Source organism: Drosophila teissieri, chromosome X (genome assembly GCF_016746235.2).
Source record: "Drosophila teissieri strain GT53w chromosome X, Prin_Dtei_1.1, whole genome shotgun sequence".
Taxonomy (NCBI): Eukaryota; Metazoa; Arthropoda; class Insecta; order Diptera; family Drosophilidae; genus Drosophila; species Drosophila teissieri.
This window is the reverse complement of record NC_053034.1, coordinates 8,350,365-8,376,691: the sequence shown is the minus strand read 5'-3', so window position 1 is coordinate 8,376,691 and position 26,327 is coordinate 8,350,365. Positions and strand designations below refer to the sequence as shown.

General features: G+C 46.0%; 1 protein-coding gene across 6 annotated transcripts; it reads left to right on the top strand.

The window, feature by feature from the left end:
- Positions 1 to 3,572: 3,572 nt before the first annotated feature.
- On the top strand, positions 3,573 to 26,327 carry LOC122624413 (mucin-19). 6 transcript variants are annotated; one of them, XM_043803940.1, is made up of 15 exons: positions 3,573 to 3,600; positions 3,673 to 3,858; positions 4,001 to 4,515; positions 4,582 to 4,767; positions 4,833 to 5,098; positions 5,159 to 5,629; positions 5,693 to 6,652; positions 6,712 to 9,389; positions 9,492 to 10,877; positions 11,202 to 11,784; positions 11,904 to 12,358; positions 12,518 to 14,556; positions 21,854 to 22,403; positions 24,983 to 25,300; positions 25,359 to 26,327. In XM_043803940.1, exons 2-15 carry the CDS (start codon positions 3,822 to 3,824, stop codon positions 25,880 to 25,882), a joined length of 10,968 nt encoding a protein of 3,655 aa, XP_043659875.1. In that variant the 5' UTR covers positions 3,573 to 3,600; positions 3,673 to 3,821; the 3' UTR covers positions 25,883 to 26,327. The 6 variants fall into 6 exon arrangements, with proteins under 6 accessions (XP_043659875.1, XP_043659874.1, XP_043659876.1 ...); XM_043803939.1 differs by having other exon boundaries at positions 3,574 to 3,600; positions 12,518 to 17,409; XM_043803943.1 differs by lacking the exons at positions 9,492 to 10,877; positions 11,202 to 11,784; positions 11,904 to 12,358; positions 12,518 to 14,556 and having other exon boundaries at positions 3,581 to 3,600; positions 6,712 to 7,495.

Here is a 26,327-nt window from a genome sequence, read left to right as displayed (position 1 = left end):
ATTCGTCTAATTCGGCCAGATGAGCTATACGCCGTCGCTTTGTTCTCGCCGAGGATTCCTCAAAATCAAGTTTTTGACGTCCACGATGTGGACTTTGTACCCTTTGCTGATATTTTTTAGAGATGTTTTTCACTGGAATTGATTCGTTTTGATTCAGCCAATCAGACTTATATTTGAGTACTGACGATTTCTTTCGATCATAGCGTGTCCAATAATCAGCAATTTGTTTACAAAGGTTTGGAATACATTGCATATGTTCGGTCAATTCAACTATGTAGCCTTTAGTCTTAATTTCATCTCGTACAGCAGTGATAATTTCTTGTATTTTTTCTGTATAGGTACCCTTTTTTGTGCACCATAAATTAAAAATGTGATGGCGTTCAAACACACACTGATACAAATCGCCGTCTTAAGCCAAGTCAAATTTACACAGAAAAAATGACAAAATAATTAATTAAATGAGCATTGAAAATTTTACACATACACGAAAGACAAAATCACACAGACAGCACAATAAAAAGGCAAAACAGAGACTTCGTTGGCAAATTTGACTTTGAAAAAATAAGAGATTGGGTTAGTATATTAACGATAACAAGCACATCCGCAACTTTCCGCAAAATTCTCGAAGAGTTTTATTACCTCAAGAAACTCTTTAATACAATGACATAAACATTTATTTCGGGGTATCGGCGGGACACAACTAAAACTTTACGTAAACATGAAAAAGACGTTCACAAAATACACAAAAAAGGTTAAATCAAATATAATTACAAAAAAAGTGTTAAATCAATGAAATTAACTTAACATAATGAATTTATAAAAGTAAATACCTTCAAATTTAAACTGCATTTTAAATTATATCAATCAGATAAGTATTACTGACGCTTTACCTTTTTGAAGTTCGCTCTGTTATTAAGAAGAATGCAATTCGTCCAACTACGCTTCGCAAATGAGCTTGTGCTTGCGACTTCAATTCTATTTTTAGAAAGTCCCGTTAGCTTTCTAGAAAAAACCGGTTTTGTCTTGTATTGTCTGGACATTTTAGAGATGATTTGTTTACTTTTTGCGCAAATCTATTCTGGTTCATATTTTTTGAATTTTGGCCTCTGGGGGAACCACTGTGCGCTGTGGAAGCTGCTGTTTCAGCGCCCTGCAGCAACATCAATGGTGTTGCAGCAGCAGCAGCAACAACAGCAGCAACATACTCGACCAGGCCACATTTAGCCTGATTTTAATTGCCAACCGCTGGTTGCAATTAAAAGAAAATAAGGCTGCACAGATACGAAAGCAAAAACCAAAGCTGAAACTGAAACTGCAACTAAAACTGAAACTGTAATTGTAACTAAACTGAAAACAAATCTGGCATTTGCCTTTAAGTACATGTGTTGCCGCTGTTGCTGCTGTTCACTTTGCGTAAAATCGACAAATTTGTCAAACGAAAGAGTTTGCTGGCCAATCAATGCGAAATGCGAATGCGAATGCGCATTGTACAATCCAAATTGTTGTCATTTCATTTTCAGTCAGGAGGTTGTTTAGTCTCGTACTTTTTTCTTCATTTATTTATTTTTGAGTAGTTTTTGTTTTTTGTTTTTGGCATGCAACTTTATGTAAGCAGCTGCTGCAGTCGCTGCCATAAAGCAATGTTAAGCAATGCGTAAGCCAACTTAACCAAACCAAACTAGCCACCATGTAAATGATGGCTATATATAAATGTAAATTGCCACAGCGTTCCATAAACATATCTTGTTTACCTATGCTGGTCCAATGACCCAATCAATGTCCACACACATACACATTTTTATAAATATATTTCGCTTCGCTTCGTTTCGGTTTGGCAGTAGGTAAATATGCCATTACCCCGCCGCCAGAATTGTCTCGAGTGTATTGGCTTTTGGCATAAAAATGGGACAACATTACCGCCACAGCGAAAAGTATGCCGGATATGGATATGGATACGGCTGCGATTTACGGCTAAGAGGGGAAAGCTTTGAAGCGCCAAAGAGCTCAAAAGTGGGGGATATTTTGCAGCCATTTGAAAGTGCAATTTGCGTGAAAATCTTGAAAGCTGGCATCTGGGTTAAGAACTTGGAAGGGTAGCTAATGAAACTCACTTCTCTACTCAAAGTATTTTCTATATATTTAGCTTGTGACTTTTATGAGGAATTGCACTCAAATGGATTTACCATTATTACTTTGCATAATTCAGAATTTCAGAACAGAATTTATTGGCATTTTTATAGTATTCTTTATAGCTCAGATGAGCTTTATATATGCAAGACCAAACAAGTGAAACTAGTTTATGTTAGATTCAACCTTTGTGACTTGTGGACTCAACTGGCCTTCAAAAGTGATGTTCCTCTGTCGGCAAATCAAATTAAATTCGAAATTTTAGTACCAATTTCAGTTACAATTGGTATAAAAACTTCCCTTTACTTATGGATAATTGCTTTTTGCGAAAAGAAAGTTCCCCTTCGGCGCGCTAATGCAATTAGCAAACTTGATTGTTCATCTCATAATCATATGGTATATAGTATGCAGTATACTGTAGTATACTTTATATACAGAGAGGTCTTAAAGCCAGCTTGCTAATTAGTTATGAGCCACGGCAATCCAACCTGTTCGGAACTCATCGCTGCAGATGCCTTTCCATGGTGATGGTGATGGTGCTGGTGATGATGCTGATGTCTTGACTTGACTTGATCAATTTTTATTTCCAAGCACTTTGTTCGCTGTGTGTAAAATTCACTTCGATGAATGAACGATTACAGAGTGTGTGTGGTGAGCCCAACAAAATACAAAAAAAAAAAGTAAAGAAAAAACAACAAAACAAAAACCGGCATGTCTCACACACACGCGCATACGCAATCAAAGTCGAGTTTTTGGTACGGATTTCTTATGTAATCCGGTGTTGTTTCTCTTTCGGTTGCTGACCAAAATCCAAAATGATTTTGGGCCCATTGTGGCTGCTGTTGTAACACTTTGGCATTTTAATATGAAAATCCGTTTAAGTTATTTATGAGTGTGACTCACAGAGTGTAACTCACAGAGTGGCTGCTCCACAAGCAATAAGCGTATGTGTACTACAACTTCCTAGTCATCAGCAGCCAGTCGCCTCTCGCCTTATAACACCAATAAAAAAATGGGGCGTGGCACTTGCATCTGATTAGCTGGAGGATTTGCATATGAAATTCATCTCGTCACATCATGCCACATGCATGATTATGTAAGAGGCGATTGGATGGGCGACCTTCATGGGAACCACATCTTCGAGTTCGTGTCTTTGGTCTTTTGTTTCGCCCAGATTTATGCGGTCCCCCTCCCTCTTCCACCAAACCTCACATCCATCCAAAGATGTCACTGTGTCAATGCTGATGGCTGATGGCGATCGGATCTACGATCTCGTTATGCAAATTGGCCTTGCCGCCAATGGCTTCCGCCTCGTGCTTGCCGAAATCTTTCAAATCGATTCAAATCGAATCGATAAATTATAATTGTAGTAATTCGCTAATGTTCTTTTTCCTTCTTCTTCATTGCAGTTCCGGCGTGGAGCGGCCTGGCAAACGCTCTTCCTGCTCTGCGCTCTCGCCTATTGCATAAATGGTAGGTGCTAAATGCTAAAAATGCTTTCCAGTATCCTGTAGTAATTTGTTTCCCTTCTCAATAACAAAACAGAAGCCAGCAGCGAGGGTCGCGTGGTCTGCTACTATACCAATTGGAGTGTCTATCGGCCAGGCACTGCCAAATTCAATCCGCAGAACATAAATCCATACCTGTGTACACATTTGGTGTACGCGTTCGGTGGATTCACCAAGGATAACCAAATGAAGCCCTTTGACAAGTACCAGGACATCGAGCAGGGTGAGTGGACAGCCAACAGCCGAACGCAGACACGCCCCCTGTCCTTCCGGCGAGTTAATTTGACTCGGCTTTAATTTCCTGTCCGTCTGATGACGATGCATCCCTTTGACCCCCCTTCCCTCTCTCTCTGTGTTTCATACAGGTGGCTATGCCAAGTTCACTGGACTCAAAACGTACAACAAGCAGCTGAAGACGATGATTGCCATTGGCGGATGGAACGAGGCGAGCTCCAGATTCTCACCATTGGTAGCGAGCAATGAGCGTCGGCAGCAGTTCATCAAGAACATCCTGAAATTCCTGCGACAGAATCATTTCGATGGCATCGATCTGGACTGGGAGTATCCCGCCCATCGCGAGGGCGGCAAGTCCCGGGATCGCGATAACTACGCCCAGTTTGTCCAGGAGCTGAGGGCCGAATTCGAAAGGGAAGCGGAGAAGACCGGACGCACTCGTCTGCTGTTGACCATGGCAGTGCCTGCTGGCATCGAGTACATTGACAAGGGCTACGACGTGCCCAAGTTGAACAAGTATCTGGATTGGTTCAATGTGCTGACCTACGATTTCCACTCCTCGCACGAGCCATCGGTTAACCATCACGCTCCGCTCTATTCGCTGGAGGAGGACTCCGAGTACAACTACGATGCCGAGTTGAATATTGTGAGTTGGCAACATATGCACAAGTACCCAATATCTAACTATATACATTTACTTATATGTATTCAGGACTACTCCATCAAGTACTATCTGAAAGCGGGTGCAGATCGTGACAAGCTTGTTCTGGGCATACCCACCTATGGCCGATCCTATACGCTGATCAACGAGGAGAGCACCGAGCTGGGAGCACCGGCAGAGGGTCCGGGCGAGCAGGGTGATGCCACCAGGGAGAAGGGATACCTGGCCTACTATGAGGTTGGTCAATGAAATATATAAATATTGGTTAGGAGTAGTAACTAACCCACTTTAATCGCGACCAGATCTGCCAGACGCTCAAGGACGACCCCGAGTGGACTGTGGTGCAGCCGAATGCCAATGTCATGGGTCCCTATGCCTACAGGCGCAACCAGTGGGTGGGCTACGACGACGAGGCCATCGTGCGCAAGAAGGCCGAGTATGTGGTGGCCCAGGGACTGGGTGGCATTATGTTCTGGGCCATCGACAACGATGATTTCCGCGGCACCTGCAACGGCAAGCCATATCCCCTTATCGAGGCTGCCAAGGAAGCCATGGTGGAGGCATTGGGGTAAGTGAATGCATTTCTGCGGCTTTGTGCAGGAACTGCAATGTTTTAAATCCATTTCAGACTGGGCATCAACGAGGTGGCCAAGCCAAGTGGACCACAGAAGCCATCCAGATCTCGCAGTCGCGACAATGCCAACACCAGGAACCGTCTCAATGGCAAGACCGAAGCTCCAGCCAGCTCCAGGAGACCCAGTGCCACCAGAAGGCCAACTGTCAGCTCCACCCAGCCACCGCCGCCAAGCACAACCTTCAAACTGACCGAAGCCGAGGGATCCTCGCTCTACATTGGAGGCAGGGCATCCACAACGCCGCCACCACCGACGACTCCCGATCCAGGTTCGGACTTCAAGTGCGAGGAGGAGGGCTTCTTCCAGCATCCGAGGGACTGCAAGAAGTACTATTGGTGCCTGGATAGTGGACCGTCTGGCCTGGGAATCGTGGCTCACATGTTCACTTGTCCATCGGGACTTTACTTTAATCCCGCTGCCGATTCCTGCGACTTTGCTCGCAATGTGCCCTGCAAGACCAAAAAGTATGCTTCATTATGTAATTTGTATTATTTTTATTACTAAACTAACTTTTTTTTCCATCGCAGATCCACAACGGCGGCACCAGTGACCTCCACAACCCCGACAACCACCACAGTGCGTTCCAATCGAGTGACGGCTGCTCCCACGGCTCGTCCAGTATATCCGCGAACCACCACCACCACCACAAGCACCACGACCACCACAACGACTACTCCGGCCACTGTCGATGAAGATCTCGAGTATGAAGAGGACACCGATGAGTTGTCGCCAAGCAAATCCACCGATGCTGAAGAGGATCCACAGGTGATCAAGGAACTGATTGATTTGATTCGCAAAGTGGGTGGTGTGGAGCAGCTGGAGAAGCATCTGTTGCGGAACAAGGATGGATCGATTACATTGAAGGAAAATTCTGCCACTGGTGCAGCCACTACTCCGTCAACTATAAGCAAATCTCTGTATGATCGTGTGCTGAGTCGACCTGGAACATTGAATTCCTTCAGCCGCAATCGTTTCAAGATCAGCGATGCCACAGAAACAAGCACAGAAGCCACAGTTTCGAGTAGTTCGTCAAAGTCGCCTTCGACTCTCACCTCCAACAGCAACTCCAAATATTCGTCAGTTCTGCGGGGCAACAGTCGCCAAGGTCCACAGAACGAGGGCATTGAAAAGTTGGCTGAGTTCGATGGCTTCCTGAAGGAACGCAAGCAATATGTGACCATTAATCGCCATCGATCTGCGAGTCAGGGAGATGACGAGGAGCTGGCAGATCAGCAGGAAGAGGAGGAGAACTTGGCCGAAGTTCAGACAACCACCCGTCGTCCTTTGAGCTCCATCACTCCGTCTTACACAAGTCTTAGACGCTCAAGACCCACCACAGTGGCACCGCCAGCAGAAGAATCCAACGTCGAGGCAGAGCAACATACCCAGACACAAGTGAAATCCTATGCCACCTTGAGTCGCACTCGTGGACGCACCACGGCATCACCAGAAGTCACGGAAGCGGCGCCCAGTTCGACAACCAATCGGTGAGTGGTTGTGATATGCTTGAAGGTGGTTTTCATATCAAAGAATCTATGCTTTTCAGGTACAAATACTTTGAGCGTACACGACCCACTAAGAGTGCCACTGCCGATGATGCCGAAGATGCCACAGAAGACGAAGAGGAAGAGTACGAGGACGAGCAAAAGGATATTGTTACGGTACAGAGCAAACAATCCACAAACACACGTAAATATGCGAGCATCGGCCGCAGAACAACCACCACCACAACAGCAACACCAGAAACTACAACTACAACAACAACCGCCGGCACTGAGACTGCCAAGGCCAGCACCACCACCACCAACAACAACAACAACAACCACTACAACAGCAGCAATAACAACAACAATGCGAAACTGAATAACCAAATACCAACAGAAGAGAACCTCTCAACAACACCCAGCACCACCGCCCAATCCGAAACCACCACCACCACAACTAACGAAACCACTGAACCAAATGAAAGCACCTCAACCACCACCACGTCCATAACTAATAACCTGCATACCATCACCACCACCACCACCACCAACACCACACCCACACCCACACCGATTGTAGCATCCACAGTCCCAACAACAGCCGCCAATGGCATTAGCTCAGACTCTCTGCTAGCCACCGAGTTGAGCGAGGCCTCACCCACCCACCTTTCTCCCAGTCCTGACTTAGAAACATCAACACCGACAACAACAACCACAACAACAACGGAACCCGAACTGGACACCACAACAACGACACCGAAAACAACACCAACAACAGCGACAACAACCACCACAACGGGCAACAACGAACTAAATGACGTTAACAACGTGGACGAGGACAGCGAGGTAACGAAAACCAAGACCCAATACAAGTATGCAACCACCAACCGTCGACGCATAACCACAACAACAACAACCACCACCAAGAACAGCAACAACAACAACAACAATGCAGAAGCTGCGAACGATGCTAGTCCAACAAGAAACGGTTTGAGTAGTTTAAATAGCATTAGAACCAACCCGGGCAGAAGGCAACCCCAAACAGAGCAGACCCAAACCACAACCTCCGAACCAAACCTCTCTAGTCCCAGACCCTTTGGTTATCCCCGACGTCGCACACGACCCACAGCTAGCACCACAACCAGCACTGTACCCCAAACTGATAATGATAATGATAATGATAACAATACCGATAATAACGTAAACGAAACCGATGCAGTTGCGCAAGTAGTGAAGAAGACACGACTATCTCCAGGGGATAGGCCCAAGGTGAGTGCCAGTCTTCCAACAGCAACCGCAATCAACACACGTACCAAAACCTCCTCTCTGCACCACCAAGAATCCCACGTAGACGTAGCTGGTAACGGTGGCAATGATAGTAGCTTAAGGCATGATGTAGTTAGCTCTAGTTTAAGTCAAACCCAATCCCAATCCAACAAAATCGATACCGACAGCCCACCCAGTACCACCCAGCAGCATACCAAGTACATTTGGCGTGGGGTGCGTGATCCTGGATCGCGGCGTACACTGATTCCCAATTCTTTAGCGGGAGACGACAAGGACTCCCGACGCTTTGCCGGCAAGCAGTTGAGCACCGAATCAATTGTGGAAGAGGAGGAGCTGCAAACCACCACCAAGTTCCGCAGTCGTCGCCTAAATTCCGCCGAAGTTGAGTCCGAGGTGGCTCTCGAGGAGGCAACAGCTACGCCATCGCACGGTTCCCGCAGCTACCAAAGCATCCAACGCTCCGCCAGTAAGGCAAGCATCGATGACTCCCAAATCCACTACAAAGCCATCACTCGCGATTCCGTGGGCGGTGCTCATCTCACCGCGGGACGCAGTTCCAGCTTTGTACGGCATGTCGGCGAAGCAGCCAAACCAACTGCACCACGCCAACCCATTAGCAGAGGTGGACAGATTGTGGAGAGCACCACCGAAGATGAAAATGTGGCTGCCGAAATAATCGATGACGAGAAGAGGGGAGAGACGAAGGCACCTGCCGGCAGCGAGAATACTGATGACAGCAACACGGCAACCGAACAGGAATCTCCCGAAATTGCCACTGAAGCTGCACCACCGCAGTCCGAGATTTCCACTTTGCCATCAGAAGCTTCAGATGTTAGCAGTTCTTCGGAAGCATCTGTAAGCAGCACCACTGAAGAAAGCATCAGCAGCACTGAAGAAGCCAAACAATTAACTTCAGAGAATGATAACGAAGAATCATCAACGGAGATCAGCTCCTCTGAAGCCCCAGTTAGCAGCACAACCGTACAATCTGCAGGCACTGAAACTAATTCAGAAGCCAGTGATAAGGAAATCGCCTTGAATATCAGCGCTGGATCCAGTGAAGCTCCTGCAAGCAGTACAGAATTTGTGGAAATCAGTACCACAACTAGCACTCCAGTGATTCTCCCAGAAGACTCATCGACAACAACAGGAAAGCCCATTCGACGTCCAATTAACCGCTTTAGCTCAACCACTCCAGCAGCTGTGCCAGAAGAAGAAACCACCTCCACTGTAAACCCAAGACGTCGGGTTATCGTGCGCACCAGAACCAGCACCACCGAGGCAGAAAGTGAGGCTCAGACAACCACGGAAGGACCAAGACGACGCAGTTTCTACAGAACCAGCACCACAGCAGCACCAAGCAGCTCCACTGAAGCTGACAGTGAAGCAAAGGTATCTACCGAGGGTCCAACTCGTCGTTCTTTCTCTAGAACTAGATCCACTGAAGCAGCTAGTAGCACCACTGAAGCCGCTAGCAGCACCACTGAAGCAGCTAGCAGCACCACAGAAGCAGCCAGCAGCACCACTGAAGCCGCTAGCAGCACCACTGAAGCAGTTAGCAGCACCACTGAAGCAGCTAGCAGCACCACTGAAGCAGAAACTGAAGTCGAGACAACCACCGAGGGTCCTACGCGTCGTTCGTTCTTCAGAAGTAGCACCACTGGGGCGCCTAGTAGCACCACTGAAGAAATCAAGTCGGCACCAAGCTCGACAGAAGCCACAACCACAACAACTGCAGAAGACGCCGATGTTAGTAGCTCCACCAGGCGCAGTTTCTTCCGCACCAGCACCACCACAGAAGGCACAACAAGTACTGCAGAAGCGGAAAAGGACATTGGACACGAGAGTGAGACGACCACTGCATTGCCAAGACGTCGAGTTGTAGTCAGAGGCAACTTCAGGGCACGCAAGGAGGAAGATCTCTCCTCTCTGCTAGCGGCAGATGCCAACAAGCGGGCCAGAAACCACCACAGCACTACGAGCACAGAAACACCTGACAGGCAATCGCCTACATCTCGTGAGGAAGATGCAGAGACGCAACAACCACAAGCTGAGGAGAAGACAACCACTGGTCGGGCCTCCTTGAATGCCGTTCGAAACCGCACCACCACAAAAACCGAAAGCCTAGGCAACGGAATCACCCGCACTCGCACCACCTACGTACGCACTCTGGACGCTGGCCAAAAGGTGGTGAAGCGCATCCACACCAAAACCATAGAGGAGAAACCCGCGGAGTATGAGTACATTACCGATGAAGTGACCCATCCACCACCGCCGAGCACCACGCCGCGCACCGTGACCCGCAATCGTGGATCCGTGCGCTTCCAGAGCAACGATCTGTCCTCGCTGCTGGCCCTGGACTTTGCCTCACGCAACAATCGCAAGAAGCAGGCCCAAACGGAGACAACGGTTACCAAAACGCGAAGACGCCTGCTTAAGAAGCCCAAGGAAACCATCGAACACGAGGAGGTGGAGGAATTCGAGTATGAAGCCGGTCAGGAAGCCGGCAACGAAGTGGAGGAGGCGCCACGTGTGAGCACCACAGCCAGGACCATAATCCGCAGAACTAGACCGACAACTGCCAGAACCACCACGGAAACTGTAACAAATATCGAGGCTAGCACCCGCAGGGCAAGCTTCGCTTTCAAGCGTCCCACCAAAGCTAGCACAACCACCGAGGAACCAACAACAACCTCAACTGAAGCCACGACATCATCAGAAGCTACCACAAGGAGGGTGCTCGCCTTCAGAAGACCAGTGAGCACGACCACAGAGAGCTCACCAAGCTCAACGGAAGATGAGTCAACTGAGGAGGCAACTGCTGCCCCCGTTGAAGCCACCACCAGGAGAGTTCTTACCTTTAAGAGACCCGTCAGCACTACAACCACACCAGCTTCAATTGAAAAGTCCACCGATGAATCCACTCCTGCTTCCTTGGAAGGCACCACCAGAAGAGTTCTTACATTTAAAAGACCCGTCAGCACAACAACCACACCAGCTCCAATTGAAGAAGCGTTCACTGATGAATCCACTTCTGCTGCCTTGGAAGCCACCACCAGAAGAGTTCTTGCCTTTAAAAGACCAGTCAGCACGACAACCACCTCAGCTCCAGTAGAACAAGCGTCCACCGATGAATCCACTCCTGCTGCCTTGGAAGCCACCACCAGAAGAGTTCTTGCCTTTAAAAGACCAGTCAGCACGACAACCACCTCAGCTCCAGTAGAACAAGCGTCCACCGATGAATCCACTCCTGCTCCATTAGAAGCCACCACCAGGAGAGTTCTCGCTTACAGAAGGCCCGTGAGCACAACAACTACCACACCAGTTCCTGTTGAAGATGAGACTTCAAAAGATCAGTTGGCAGCGACCAAGCAAAAGTTTATCAATCGCCTCAAATCCAGCACCACCACGACAACATCAACCCCTGAAACAACCACCACCGAGGAAGACTTAAGCGATCTTAAAGTACAGCTGAGCAATGCCATAAACCGTTTGCAAACGGAGAATAAGCTGGAAGCCCAGCCAATCACCAAGGAAAGTGAAGCCACCGAAGATGAAGGCGATGATAAGCTTTCCTTGCCCATTTACCACAGAAGGAAGTACTATCAGTATGTGAAGGATTCGCCAATTACCTATATCGACAAGTCGCCCGCACCACCGGATATCGAAAGTGTGACTGTGAACATTAAGCAGCAAATTCACGATGTGTTCAATGTGAGTGAGAATGAGACGCCACTGAATTCTCTGGGCGATGACGGAGAGACCGAGGAGCATCGCGAGGCGATGGCGCAGGCCAAGGAAATCAATGCCGAACTCGGTCATTTTTTATTGAAAACCCCCGGGTCAAAGTAGGTCACCCGGGGGCAAAGTTGGTCGGATCGGGAGAGGAAACCCTAGATGATGATGATGAAATAACCGCTGAAATCGATGAGGATGTAGATGTAGATGATGAAGTACCCGATGGGAGAGCCAAATCCCAGCGACAGGGAAAAACATTCAAAACAATACCACTAGCCACGGACTCGAGCAATGAGACCTCCAAGATAGTAAGCCTTTCGCTGCTGGAAGAGAAGGCAAGAGGCGAAGAAGAAGCCAGGGCTTTACGCACCTACACCAGATTGAACCGCACCCGCTTGACCCTGTCCACCAGGTTGCCGGAAAAGACCCCCAATGAACCACTAGACACCACGACCAGAAGGAGCTACAGCGTTCCACAGCGCTTCCGTCTGCGCTCCACAACGCCCACACCTTCGAAAGCAGAAAACAGTGAAGAAGTCGAGGACGATGAGGAAACTAAGGACAATGAAGGACCTTCGCCCAGCACAACAACTGTGACACCATCCATCAAAATACCCACACGAAGGCTCTTTACAGCTAGAAGGCCCGTTAGTGCTGTACAGGAATCCGCTTCTTCTGATATCCGTAAGTATTTTCATTTGCTTCAACTAAAAATATGGCAGCAAAAGCAGTAATGCAAATACAAGTGATATGCCAGTTGAAGTCAAATCACTTTTGATTGCATTTCAGTTTCCTGGCAATATGAGTGTTATAACTAATTGAAAAACATTTCATTTATTCAAGGTAAAGACAATGAAGAAGAGCTAAAGGTGGAATCAACCACAAGACGCCTCTATGCCGGCATAAATAGGTTGAGAGGCAGGGGAAGCACCACCACAACCACCACAACCACCGAGGAAGCAACTGATTCAACCACCGAAGCAGCAACCACAACAGCCAAAAGTACACGGCAACCTTATGTGGGCATTAGTCGCAGAGTAACAACCACAACGACCACTGAGAAGTCAGCGGAAAGTAGTACTGAATCTAATGGCAATGCAGATGAAGATACGGAGTCCACCACTATAACTCCTGAACAGGAGGTAAGCGATGATGCTGAAGGATCTAAGGTTGCCATCAAAGAAACAGAAGACCCAGTGGGCGAGAAAGCTCCCGCAGAGGCTGAAGTCGACAGCACTGAGGAACCCGAGCTGGAAGCTGATATAGACGATGACAATGAAATCCCCCTGGAAGAAAGCGGACCCAAAACAGAAACCACATCAACCACAACGACAACAACCACAAGTAAACCAGCAAGCACCACCTCACGTCGTCAGTTGGTAATTCGTCGCCGTTTTAATGGCACCATAACGACAACCACCACGGTTGCCCCCGTGGCCGATGACAATCTGGAGAACGAGATCGATCCAAATGATACGGAGAGCTCAACACCAAAAGCGGCAACTACAACTCCCCCAAGGCGGCAACTTTTAGTACGCCGACGCTTCAATGCGACCACCAGTTCAACAACAACAACAACGACCACGGCAAATCCTATTGCCGACAATGAAATAGATCAGGGCGGCGAGCCAACAAGTACAACGCGTCGAGCGATTCTGTCACGTCGGCGATTTAATGCGACTGCCACCAGCACAACAACAACCACGCCGGGATCAACGAACGGCGATGAGATAAGCACACGACGTCCGTACGCGGCCTTGAACCGCTCACGTAATCGCTTTACAACACCGCGAACCACAACCACCGCCGACGCTGCGCAGGAGGACGATGGCGATGATGATGGCGATGATGATGATGATGAGGAAGAGAGGAAGCAGCCGGCACCGCCACGAGCTGTCTTCCTTCAAACAAACCGCCATCGCGCTCTGAAACCCACCCCCGAAGAAGAGGAAGAGGCTGCAGCTGCGCTGCCAGCACGTAAGCCACCCAACTTTGCCGCCCGCCGCACCACCGCCGCACCACTGCGAGTTAGCTCCAGTACGCGCCGCAATCTGGTGGCAATCAATAGAAATCTCTACCACCGCGCGGAAGAATATGACGAGGAGCAGCCCGACGAGGAGTACGACGAGAACGAGGATGATGGGGCTGATGATCAGGAGGAAGCTGTAGATCCACAAGTCACAAGCACCACAGCACGTTCACGACTCAGTCAACTGCTGGCCAACCGGCAAAGACAGCCACTCAGGACAAGCACTCAAAAACCACTTCCGACAGGGACAGATATAACCGATACAGAAACTGACGCGGACAACGAAGATGATGAAGATGGCGATGGCGATAGCTCCGCCGAGGTATCGAACAGTAACCACACACTAAACCACACGAATACTTTGGGGGGTGGCACCACTAACCCTAACAATCTCACTAACCGTAGCACCGCACTGAATGTAGCTAGTCAACGTAGTAACAGCACCGTAGCCAATTATATTAATCGATTCAAGTCAAACAGTTACACAAACAAATACAAACCAGTCACAGTCACAGCTAATGTTAAGCCAGATAGTCTAGATAAAGATAATCATAATGATAACGATAATGATGGAGATAATGATGATGATGATGATGATAACGATGATGATCATGATGCTAGTCTAGTGAATGAGGGGGAGGAGAAGACGAGTGGGGCTGGTTTGAATGCCTTAGGTAATGATGTTAATTCCACACGACGCTTTCAGAATCGTTATCAATTGAGCCGCACCAGAGGCAGCACCACCAACACCACCCCAACAACAACAGCAACAACAACAACAACACAACAACAACCCCAAACAACAACAACCACCGCCAGACGATTGACGTTTGGGGGCCGTCAGCGCGCCCAGGTAACTAAACTAACCCTAGTCGATGAGCAGACTGAAGAGACCGAGACTAAGGGTGATGCCCGCGAAGAGGAGCACGATGTGGAGGAGGAGGAGGAAGAAGGCTCCAACGCAACCACCACAACAAGCACAACCACCAGCAGACCCACACCGAAGCGCATACGTGTGCTTAAATTCCGCAGACCCTTGAATAGCAATAGCAATAGTACCACCACCAATGTAGATAGCACCACTAATAGCGCCACTGACACTAACCCAGACACCACCACCACCACCACCACAGCCACACCAACAACAGCAGGTCAAAGCACCACCACCAGCAACACCAGCGACAACAGCAACACCACAAGCACCACCGGCAATAAGCGTTTCCGCAAGATTGTTCGCAAACTGAGGCCTGTGGACTCAAGTACTGCGGCCAGTGTGGACAATTCCGATGAAACCACCCGTAAACCTTTCGTTCCCAGCCACACCAGATTTGCGGATCAGGATAACGACCTTGTCAATCTGCGCCAGCGCATCAAGGAGCAGCAAGCACGAGGTGAGCCGCAGGATGGAGTCATTAGCAATCGATTCAAGACCCTGGGCCAAAAGGACGATCAGGATGTGTCGGAGTTGCAAAAGTTGAGGGACAAGGTAAAGGCGGAGCAGGCGAGGGGCGAAGGTGAACGGGGCGTGATCAACGATCGTCTGAAGAAGCTTCTGGCCGAGAAGAACTCGAGCATCTCTAGCCAAAGAGAAGAATCCTCCACTGATGACGACTCTTCGTCGGTTTCCTCGGCCAGACCCTTCTTCAAACGAAAACTGGTGGCACGCAGACCCTACACACCACCCTCGGCCAGTGGCGGCACCACAAGGGCCCCACTGACATTCAGCACCACCCGACCCACGGCCAAGTTCGTGCGCAGGAAGAACGGAAGATTCGATCCCTTCAACTCGAGTGTGCGCAATCGTGGCGAGGGCTTTGTGAGAAGTGATCCGCGAGGATCCCGCTTGCCTGGAGCCGATCGCTTCAAGTCTCAGGGCAATAACGAGGATGATGATGAAGTGGAAGAGCGACACGAGCAACCACTGCAGAATCAGTTTGCAACCACTTTGCGCCGACCTTTTGTCCCGAAGACGCGACCGATCTTGGAGAAGGCCAAGCCTCAGCAAGAGGAAGATGGAGCGGAAGACAGCGAGGAGGATTCCGAGGAGGAGGATTCCGAGGAAGAGGGAGGCGAAGAAGAGGACGAAGAAGAAGAGGAGGAGAAGGAAAAGGAAAAGCCAGAGGTGGAGGAGGAGAGTCCGCAAGAGGATAGCAAGCCGACGATCAATTCCCTTTACAAACCCAAGGATAATCGAGCTCCACCGGGCAGTCGTCCCACATTTGGAGCCACCGGAAGTGGATCACCACCCACCGCATCCGGAAATGTACCCTTCAATCCCCGCAATCGCCCATCAAGCGCGGCCAATGCAAACAACACGCCATCCAACCGCTTTGGCACCACCAAGCGACCCCGTGTCGTTAACCGACCGCCGGGCGTGGCTTCACCCAACTTGACCTTGAAGCCGGTGGCCAGTGATTACGAGCGCACCACACCGCTGACGCCACTGAAACCGGCGCCATTTATACCCAGCAATAATAGGAGTTACGAGAGGAAGTACTCGGGTCCGTCCACAGAGGCCGCGGAGACGTCCAGCGAGAATTCGCTGATAGAAGATTTGAATATCGACGCGCTGAATGCGAGAAACAAGAAGATCTTCGACAAACACAGTAAGAAGCATCCGGCTCTGAAGCCCAAGGTGGTTAAGGTGGAATCCGAGACGGGATTGGAGGTGGAAACCGGTACGGAGGTGGCGGTGGAGGAGGAAACCACCGAGGAGCAGCAGCAGGAGCAGGGCTTTGTGACCACCACACCCAGTACACCACCACCATCACCACCATCACCACCAGCACCACCCAGCACACAGTCAGACACACCAGCCACCACCACAGACACGCCACCAGAAACTGAAACCGAAACTGAAACAGAAAAAGAACCTGAAACAGAACCTGACACAGAACCTGAAACAGAAATTGAAACAGCACCTGAAACAGAAACAGAAATTGAAACTGAAACTGAAAATGTAACCGAAATTGAAACAGCGACCAATGCTAATGAAGCCACTTCCGTCAATTCACAGGACCAAACCATCTCGAGCACAACTCAAGCACCACCGCCGGCCACCACCTTGTTGCATGTGTTCACCCTCCTCGAGGGCGAGGGCCAAGAGGAGGAGCCCACGACCAAGAAGCCAACGGTTCGCCTCTATCCCACCATACAAACGGAGGTGGTGCCCAAGCACAAGTTAGTCGAGATCAATCGCATTGTCGAGATCAATTCCAAACAGGCCAAGGCATCGCAAAGGAAATCCAAGGCGAATAATGACTTTGGCATCCTGATGGTGGAGTCCCTGCCCCACGTGGAGCAGCTGGGCGAGATCAGTGTGGTGAAATATGTCCACTTGGTGGACGGCAGTGACATTCAGATCAACGATGGGCACAGCACAGTGGCCGACTACACGCCCACCGAACCCACATCAGCGGCTCAAAGTCCTGTCTCCCAGCCCGTGCGCAATTCGCTGCCAGAAACCGAAGGTGGCGACACCGATCGCAGTGGCAAGTCGTTGGTGCCTGAAGTTCTGACTGCCGCTTTGGAGACCTCGACCATTTCGCTGGAGGGACTTTTCGATTCGGCGAGAAAGGGCAAGCAACTGAGCAGCAATACAATCATTGGCGAAACGGAGGAGAGCACCACATTTGGCAGCATTAGCAGTACTTCGGCCACCGAAAGTACTTCCACCGGGGAGACCACCACACCGGCACCCACTTACGTAAGACCCATTGTACCCCTCCTAAGACCCGAGTCCAATGAGTCCTCACCGCTGGTCATTTCGATAGCCAACCTCGATCAGGTGATACTGAGCAAGGTGCAAAATAGTCAAGCCACCACAGTGGCCCCCGAGGCTGCCGGCGACTCCAATTCCGCCTTCTCTGTGCGCCAACCGCTGGTGGTGCAGGCGCCCATCAGCAGTGGTGCTCATGACATCGACATACCTAACACTCAAGATCAGGCCATCAGCAATGGTGCTATTGATTCGGTTATACAAACAACAACCACCAGGCCAGATGACGATCAGGTGGCTGAAGAAACCACAATCTTTAGCATTGAAACGGCCACAGAGCCACAGCCTAACACACAAACCACAACTCCCAAAACAGAAGCCAACGGTGAGACACTAACAGCCATGCCAATTGCTGCTGTTATTATGGGTCAGTTTGGTCTAAACACACAATCAACAGCCACTGCAGACAATGACAGTCAACTAAATACGCAAACAACAAGCACAATTAGCAGTGGCGCTGTTAGTTCCGAAGCTGTTGGTGGTGTCACACAAACAACAACAACCGCCGACAACGGTGGCCAAGAAAATACACAAAGTGAGATTAGCAGTGGCGCTATTAGTACCGACAACAACCACATAAGCACACAAACAACAGCCACCGGCAACAGTGCAGAAACAACACCCACCCAAACATTAGGCACAATTAGTGAGCCCATTGATGGCAGCCTCAATCTGAACACACAAACAACCACCACCACGAACAACACCACCAGCACCACCGCTGTGGGCAGCAAAGTTAGCGAGGCAGTTAGCTTTAGTTCCGAGACGCATGTGGTGCATCGCAAAAAGATGGGTCGCAAGGGGCGTGGCCGACGCCTGCGCAACCGCAAAACAACGACAACGACAACAACCACAACCACAGAAACGCCAACAACGGTGGAGGCGACATTTGATGACACCACCACAGTGGTGCCAGAATAGGTCACAAAACATTCAATACAAAACACAAGAAACCAGAGAAAATCAGCGTAGTTAGTTATTTCTAGTCTTAGCCCTTATCCAGTCGCAAGATTTGCCAGAGTGAAGAGAGTCTTCTGCGAGCTTAACCCTTATGTTGCCGAACCGTAGATAATTGGCTGCGTTGCTTTGGCTTAACAACAACAACAACCACGGCGAAACAAATTATGTAAACAATTCATTTCGGCTGCTTTAATAGTCTTTTCCAAATTTCCAGTGCTGCTGCTTTTAATTCGAATACTCTACTATATACCTTTTTTTTTTTGCTATGTAAATTATTTAAACAATTCGTATTCTTCGAGCTGCCATACCCAAACAACAACAACACCCACACACATTTACATCCACACTCACACACATACATATGTGCACACATGCAGATGCGAGAAGTCTTTCCTTGGTTCAAATATAGATACTCTAGAATATATAATTATCTAGAAACACAACGACCCTCAGTGGATGCAAACTTAATCGATTTGAAATAACTTTAAATGGCTTTTACCAGGCGCAGTTCTCTCTAAATTCTATCTCTTTCCGAATAATTCGTTTTCACTCTTTCCCTCCCTATCCGAAGTACTTTAAGTCTAGCTTTAGTTGTAAAATATTTATGCACAACAATAAAATAATGAACAAAAAGAAACGAACTATACAAATTATTATTGCCACAACAGAACAGAACACAAACAACTTCTCCCACCTTAACCCGCCCGCAAATGTATATATAATACATATAGGACTTCAAATTGGGAAACTCTTGTACATAACTCGTTACATATTTTACATTTTTATTTTATAATCATTTATTTTCTTGTTTTCATTACATTTTCAAGTTTTACATTTGCAGATCTTGTCACATGAATTTTTGGCATTAGGTAGTTTGAAAAAAGTTTACTTTTTTATGTATTGTAAATATAGTTTTGTTTTATTAACTAATTGGTTAAGTTAGAGTTTTTTTTTATTCCCAGGCAGCTTAGATCGTGAACATATTTTCATGACATGCTCTAAAATGTTTTGCTGAATTGCAAAGGTTACAGAAAATGATTTTTCTATGGAAAAATTCATCAGCATGCTTTGGCAATTATAAATGCATTTATTTTTGCCCCGCTCCATTCGCTTTTCGATGCTCTTTCAAATGTCACTTGTAGAATTGCTCGCTATGTGCTTAGTCATTAGCCTGTTCTTCTCTATATGTTTCTTTTGCTATTTCTTTTGATTTTTGCCTTTGTTAAATGTCAGCCTGGCTCTATCTAGTTGTTTTGTATGAAACGGCTATTGCCTCATGCCTATTCATAAGTGCACATGCACTGTGTCTGTATGTAAGCCGCCTGCCTGGATAATCGGTTTCAACTTTCGATGAGTCCGCAAGATGTGCGAAGTCAGCAGGAAAAACGGCACACAAAAAAAAAATGGAAAAATGGAAACAAAAAAGCATAAAAAATAAAAACGAGTTCAGCTAAAACAATTTGCAAATTGCTGAAAGAGAGAGAGGAACTCTGCAGACGAGACATGTTTCATAATCGCTTGCTAGTCTCCTCGGAACGATAATTGCCAAAAGTCAAATCACGCGCCGCATAACAAACGCGACGAACTGACAGGCGACACCAAAAAATCAGGTTGACAAAAAGTCGTAAACGAATTTTTCAACAGTTGTTTTTTTTTTATTTTGTGTGTGTGTGTGAAGTGGGCTCGGGGGATTTTTCCTTTTCAAAGTGCCCGTGAAATGAAAAATCTCATTTAAAAATAATAAAAACTTGAGCCGCACAAAGCAAACAAAAGCGCGGACAATAAAAAGACAACCACAAAAGAAGATCAAAAGGTGTTGCACTCAGGGTAACAGGCTTTTGTCATCATCATTTTGTTTGAAGAGTACGTAGAAAAAATAAATAACAGGGAGTGTTTACACAGACAAAGAGGTTAACGAAACGGGCCCAATGATATCATATAGGTGTGGAAATGTAATGCCACTTCAAAAAACAAGTTGAGTTTGGAGTTAAAAAGATTAGACAAATTGCATTACCTTACCATTTTTTTTCTACAATTTAAAATAATATGTTCATATTTTTAAAGGGCAGCCCACTTATTTTTATAGCTTTTTTTTTACCTACCAATGAATGGCAAGCCTTCTCTTTCATTTTATTTTATTTGCCCTTGAACAGCGGCACCCTATTCTCGGCCACTGCTTTCGCCGCCGCGTTCGTGTCTTGAGTCTTTCGTTTCGCCACTTTCACAATAAGCCCATTGAGAAGCCAGCAGATCAGCGGACGACGCCCTGCACGCATCATCAGTCTTCGAGCTGACCAACTCTCTTGCACAATATTTAATCAAAAGCCCAACCAGTTTCTGGGAAACCAAAAACCAGCAAACTGCGCATCTGCCAAAGAGCACAAAAAAAAGTGGGAATGTTGGGGATTCAGATTATGCAATCACATTGGCATGCGGTCGAGTCGCATTGCCAAATACCGAAGATGCCGAAAATGCCAAAGAAGTAGCAATACAGGCCTCGATCTGCGAACTGCTCATCGGCTAATCGAAGAAGCCCATCAGCATTATGCAAGCACCGTGGCTGATGCGTATTTTTCCGGCCCATTCATTATCTCGAAGGTGTTTGCGACATTGACACCAAAAATGTTCTCACCAGCAACTCTCTCTCTTTCTATATATATGGTAGGGTCTTGTTGAACTCAAAAAGAATTTTTAATATAGCTTATTCTACTTGCTCTTATTTAAACAAGTTTTCCATTCAATTTACAAAATTCAATTTAGTATAATTACAGCAAAATCCACTCTAAGCTGTGCTCTGTATTGCTTTCAATGTCAACGAGATTGGTGGACAAAGCAAAACTAGCGCAAACTAATAGCCCAAGCAAATAACTTGTTATGCCTGTGTGTTATTTATTTTGCACTCCAACGTCCTTCAATTAAAATGCCTGACTGCATTTTTGCGGTTGTTGGCCCACATAGCGGTCAACTTGATCTTGTCGAGATGGCGAGAGAAAGCACCTTTTGAAGGGTTTCCTTTCCCAATTCCAAGTTCCAAATTGCAAATTCCCATATCCAAAATGCCCACAGACCAGCCCCACAGTAAAACACAATACACAACAAACGCCAAAACAGTACTAATTTATTTAAGGCTTTAGTAGATCTCTTATGCTTAATCAATTCTTTAATATTATTAATATGATTTATTATTGTTTATAGCATGTAGCGCGCTTTTGAATTGTTGTTGACTGCACACCGCCGGAAACTAGCACGAAAACAAAAATACAATACGAAACACCAAAAACAGCGAGTTGCAAAAACGTTGAATATTTTCTACATCCACAAAATGCTAAATTGAGTGTTTGTTTTTTCTTGTTTTCAATATATTTTCATGTGCCGCGAACGAAACAACTATTGACTACCGACCGACTGGCAGCTGCGACAACCAGCGACTGGCAGCGTTTCGCGCCGACCGGTGTTGAGTGTCCGCCGGCGGATTATCAACTCGCCGACGTTGGCAGCGGTTGAAGCCACCACCACGCAGCAGCCAGCAGCAGAACCACCGACGACGACGACGACCTCCAAATACAGCCGACTGCGCAGCAGACCCTCCGCAACAGCAGCAGCAGCAACAGCAGCAGCAGCGGCGGGAGCAGCAACAACGACCACTGCAGCAGCAACAACAGCTTTCCCAGCGGCAGCAACATCTGCTCCCGGTGGCAGAACCACCAGCAACATTTACCTGAGCAAACTGAAAGCCAAGAGCGGTGCCGCAGCAGCAGCAGCAGCAGCAGCCGCAGCATCCGGTGAGGCAGCAACACTGACGCCAGCAACAAGCAACATCAGCACCAGCAGCAGCAGCAGCAACAGCAATGACATCACACAAAAGCAACACAAGTTCCAGCCCGCCAGCTTCGCTCTGCGCCGCCAATTTCAAACGCGTCGACTGACAACCTTCGCGCCGGCGGCCAACGGCGATGAAAGTGGTAAGTAAACTTGGAATAAATTTCAAATTAACTGCATTATCAAACAATAGCATAAGCGTGCGTACTTTATAACAGCAACAAGTAAACTTGTCCGCCTCTGACAAAAATCTACAAATAATGATGTTATGCCAAAAATAACCATATTTTTGGGCAAAACATTTGAAATAATTATCCAAATATGGAATGTCATACCTCGTTGAGTTCGTAATTAAATTCCCAATCAAACTGTGTTCACAGAAAAAATTAAATTTTTTTCCATTTTTTTGCAATTTTTGATGATGTTTTTCGATTTTTGCAGAAAATCGATTTTCTGTTTTTTTGCCATTTAAATATCAGTATTTTGATCAGAACATTCGAAATATTGGTCCTAATATGGAATTTCATATCTCGTTGAATTCGTAATTAAATTTCCAATAAAACTGTGTTCACAGAAAAAATTAAATTTTTTTCCCATTTTTTTGCAATTTTTGATGATGTTTTGGGATTTTTGCAGAAAATCGATTTTCTGTTTTTTTGCCATTTAAATATCAGTATTTTGATCAGAACATTCGAAATATTGGTCCAAATATGGAATGTTATACCTCGTTGAGCTCGTATTTAAATTTCTAATCAAACTGTGTTCACAGAAAAAATTAATTTTTTTTTTCACATTTTTTCCAATTTTTGATGATAATTTTTGGATGTTGGCCGAAAATTGATTTTCTGTTTTTTTGCGATTTAAATATCAGTATTTTGATCAGAACATTCGAAATAGTGGTCCAAATATGAAATGTCATACCTCGTTGAATTCGTAATTAAATTTCCAATAAAACTGTGTTCACAGAAAAAATTAAATTTTTTTCCCATTTTTTTGCAATTTTTGATGATGTTTTGGGATTTTTGCAGAAAATCGATTTTCTGTTTTTTTGCCATTTAAATATCAGTATTTTGATCAGAACATTCGAAATATTGGTCCAAATATGGAATGTTATACCTCGTTGAGCTCGTATTTAAATTTCTAATCAAATTGTGTTCACAGAAAAAATTAAATTTTTTTTTCAAATTTTTTCCAATTTTTGATGATAATTTTTGGATGTTGGCCGAAAATTGATTTTCTGTTTTTTTGCGATTTAAATATCAGTATTTTGATCAGAACATTCGAAATAGTGGTCCAAATATGAAATGTCATACCTCGTTGAATTCGTAATTAAATTTCCAATAAAACTGTGTTCACAGAAAAAATTTAATTTTTTTCCATTTTTTTGCAATTTTTGATGATGTTTTTCGATTTTTGCAGAAAATCGATTTTCTGTTTTTTTGCCATTTAAATATCAGTATTTTGATCAGAACATTCGAAATATTGGTCCTAATATGGAATTTCATATCTCGTTGAATTCGTAATTAAATTTCCAATAAAACTGTGTTCACAGAAAAAATTAAATTTTTTTCCATTTTTTTGCAATTTTTGATGATGTTTTGGGATTTTTGCAGAAAATCGATTTTCTGTTTTTTTGCCATTTAAATATCAGTATTTTGATCAGAACATTCGAAATATTGGTCCAAATATGGAATGTTATACCTCGTTGAGCTCGTATTTAAATTTCTAATCAAACTGTGTTCACAGAAAAAATTAATTTTTTTTTTCAAATTTTTTCCAATTTTTGATGATAATTTTTGGATGTTGGCCGAAAATTGATTTTCTGTTTTTTTGCGATTTAAATATCAGTATTTTGATCAGAACATTCGAAATAGTGGTCCAAATATGAAATGTCATACCTCGTTGAATTCGTAATTAAATTTCCAATAAAACTGTGTTCACAGAAAAAATTAAATTTTTTTCCCATTTTTTTGCAATTTTTGATGATGTTTTGGGATTTTTGCAGAAAATCGATTTTCTGTTTTTTTGCCATTTAAATATCAGTATTTTGATCAGAACATTCGAAATAATGGTCCAAATATGGAATGTTATACCTCGTTGAGCTCGTAATTAAATTCCCAATCGAACTGTGCTCAAAAATTGAAATTCTATTTTTTTCACTTTTTTTGCAAATTTTGATGATGGTACCCCTTACAAAAAATGCGAAAATTTGGCCAACAATTTTTTTAACACAGTCGGTCCAAAGGTTATATAGTTGGTTAGTATTGGTAATTAGGAGTACAAAAATGTAATTTATTTAACTTTCCGACCATTTTTGGCCAAGTTATACCGAAAATACCAATCGTAAATATTGCATTTTTACCGAAAATGGTTTTTCTGTTTTTTTACGAACTTTATTTTCACTATTTTTATCCCAGCATTCGAAATAGTGGTCCAAATATGGAATGTTATACCTCGTTGAATTCGTAATTAAATTTCCAATAAAACTGTGTTTACCAAAAAAAATTAAATTTTTTTTTCAATTTTTTCCAATTTTTGATGATGATTTATGGATTTTTGCCGAAAATCGAAATATGTATATTATTTTGCCATTTTTCGATGATGATACCCCTTACAAAAAATGTAAAAATGATTGCTTTTCCAATGAAATCACATTCAAATTTAAATTAACATAATTCCTACAACCTATGTACTTACTTCACGTTGCAATTTTTCCCCTTAGCCACCGAGGTGCCCCGTACCCAGAACCCTCTGTTCAAGCGCCGCCTCACCCTGATATCCACCACGCCGCCGTCCGCACGCACCACGAACCCACCAGTTGCGGGCCTGGAAACCACCACCACGCTGTATTTGAACGACGACGACGAGGATCAGGTGGCCAAGTCGAGCATTCACACGAGCCGCTTCAACCAGATACCGGAGCAAGTGCGTCCGAGCGAGGAATACGACTTGGCACTGCCACCGCAGCCACTGAAGAGCACCAGCACCACGGCTAGCACCACTGTCAATGCACCACTACCACTCATTGGCCAGGGCATCCGTAAGTGCATTCTTATTCCATTGTTGTTCGCATTTAACTGGTTTTAATATCACTGCAGGCCGCCAGTTGATCCCACGTCCTCGTAGGCCGCAATCGACCACATCTACGCCCGCCACCACGGCCACTTTGGGTACATCTTTGAGGTCGACCACGCCGGCTGGGCACTCGGCTCCACCGCTCTCCCGTCGCCAGCAGAGTCGTCGTCGTCCGCACAAATACATCGAGGTCTACAGTCGTCCGCCGGCCAAGACTGCCGTAGTCTCGGCCACCTCAAGTAGTCAGTTTCTGGACGAGGAACTACCAGTGGGCCCAAGTCAGGTGGCCCAACGGCGACGCAGTGGCAGTATTCTGCCGGCCAAAAGCGATCCCAAGGTGATCGTACATGGCCATGGCATCATTGAGTGTCGGGCACAAGGAAATTTCCCGCATCCCCTGAACTGCAGGAAGTTCATATCCTGCGCCCGATTCGAGGAGACCGGCGGAATCGTCGGTTGGGAGTACACATGTCCCAAGGGACTCACCTACGACGGCGTCGGCGGCATGTGCACCTGGTCGCCCTCGGATCAGCCCTGCCGCGATTAGACTGATTAACAAAAAAAAAAAAATAAACAAAAAACCCAGCCCTAAATAAGCCACTAAATCCATTGAACCGAACTCATCTGGAGACCCATTCGCCTTGATAGAAAGACATTCATTCCCATTGCACCCCGTGTTGTATATGATTTTTCCAATTTGTGATTAGTTCTGATGAGGAGGTTGTTGAAATCGAGACGATGCATACGCGTATGATGTGCGAGGCAAGTTGAAATTCTACGTTAATTATTCTTATTTAAGCTTAGTGATATCTCAACCCAATTTTTTTGCGCCTGCCAACTCAGTAGTAAGCAAGAAACATTGTCCGTAGTTCACCGTCCCATATATATAGCGCCATATCTATGTATGTACGCTATATACCATAATGGATAGTATGCTTTCTTTATCAAATAAACATATCATGTAATCCAAATGTTTGTCGTGTGTTCTGTAT

Excerpts from the sequence above, each read along its gene's own strand:
- LOC122624413 (XM_043803939.1), top strand. The coding sequence starts at position 3,822 with ATGAAGCCCTTTGACAAGTACCAGGACATCGAGCAGG. Across the intron at positions 4,768-4,832 it reads GATACCTGGCCTACTATGAG|ATCTGCCAGACGCTCAAGGA; the intron begins GTTGGTCAATGA and ends AATCGCGACCAG. Across the intron at positions 11,785-11,903 it reads TTGAAAACCCCCGGGTCAAA|AGCCAAATCCCAGCGACAGG; the intron begins GTAGGTCACCCG and ends ACCCGATGGGAG.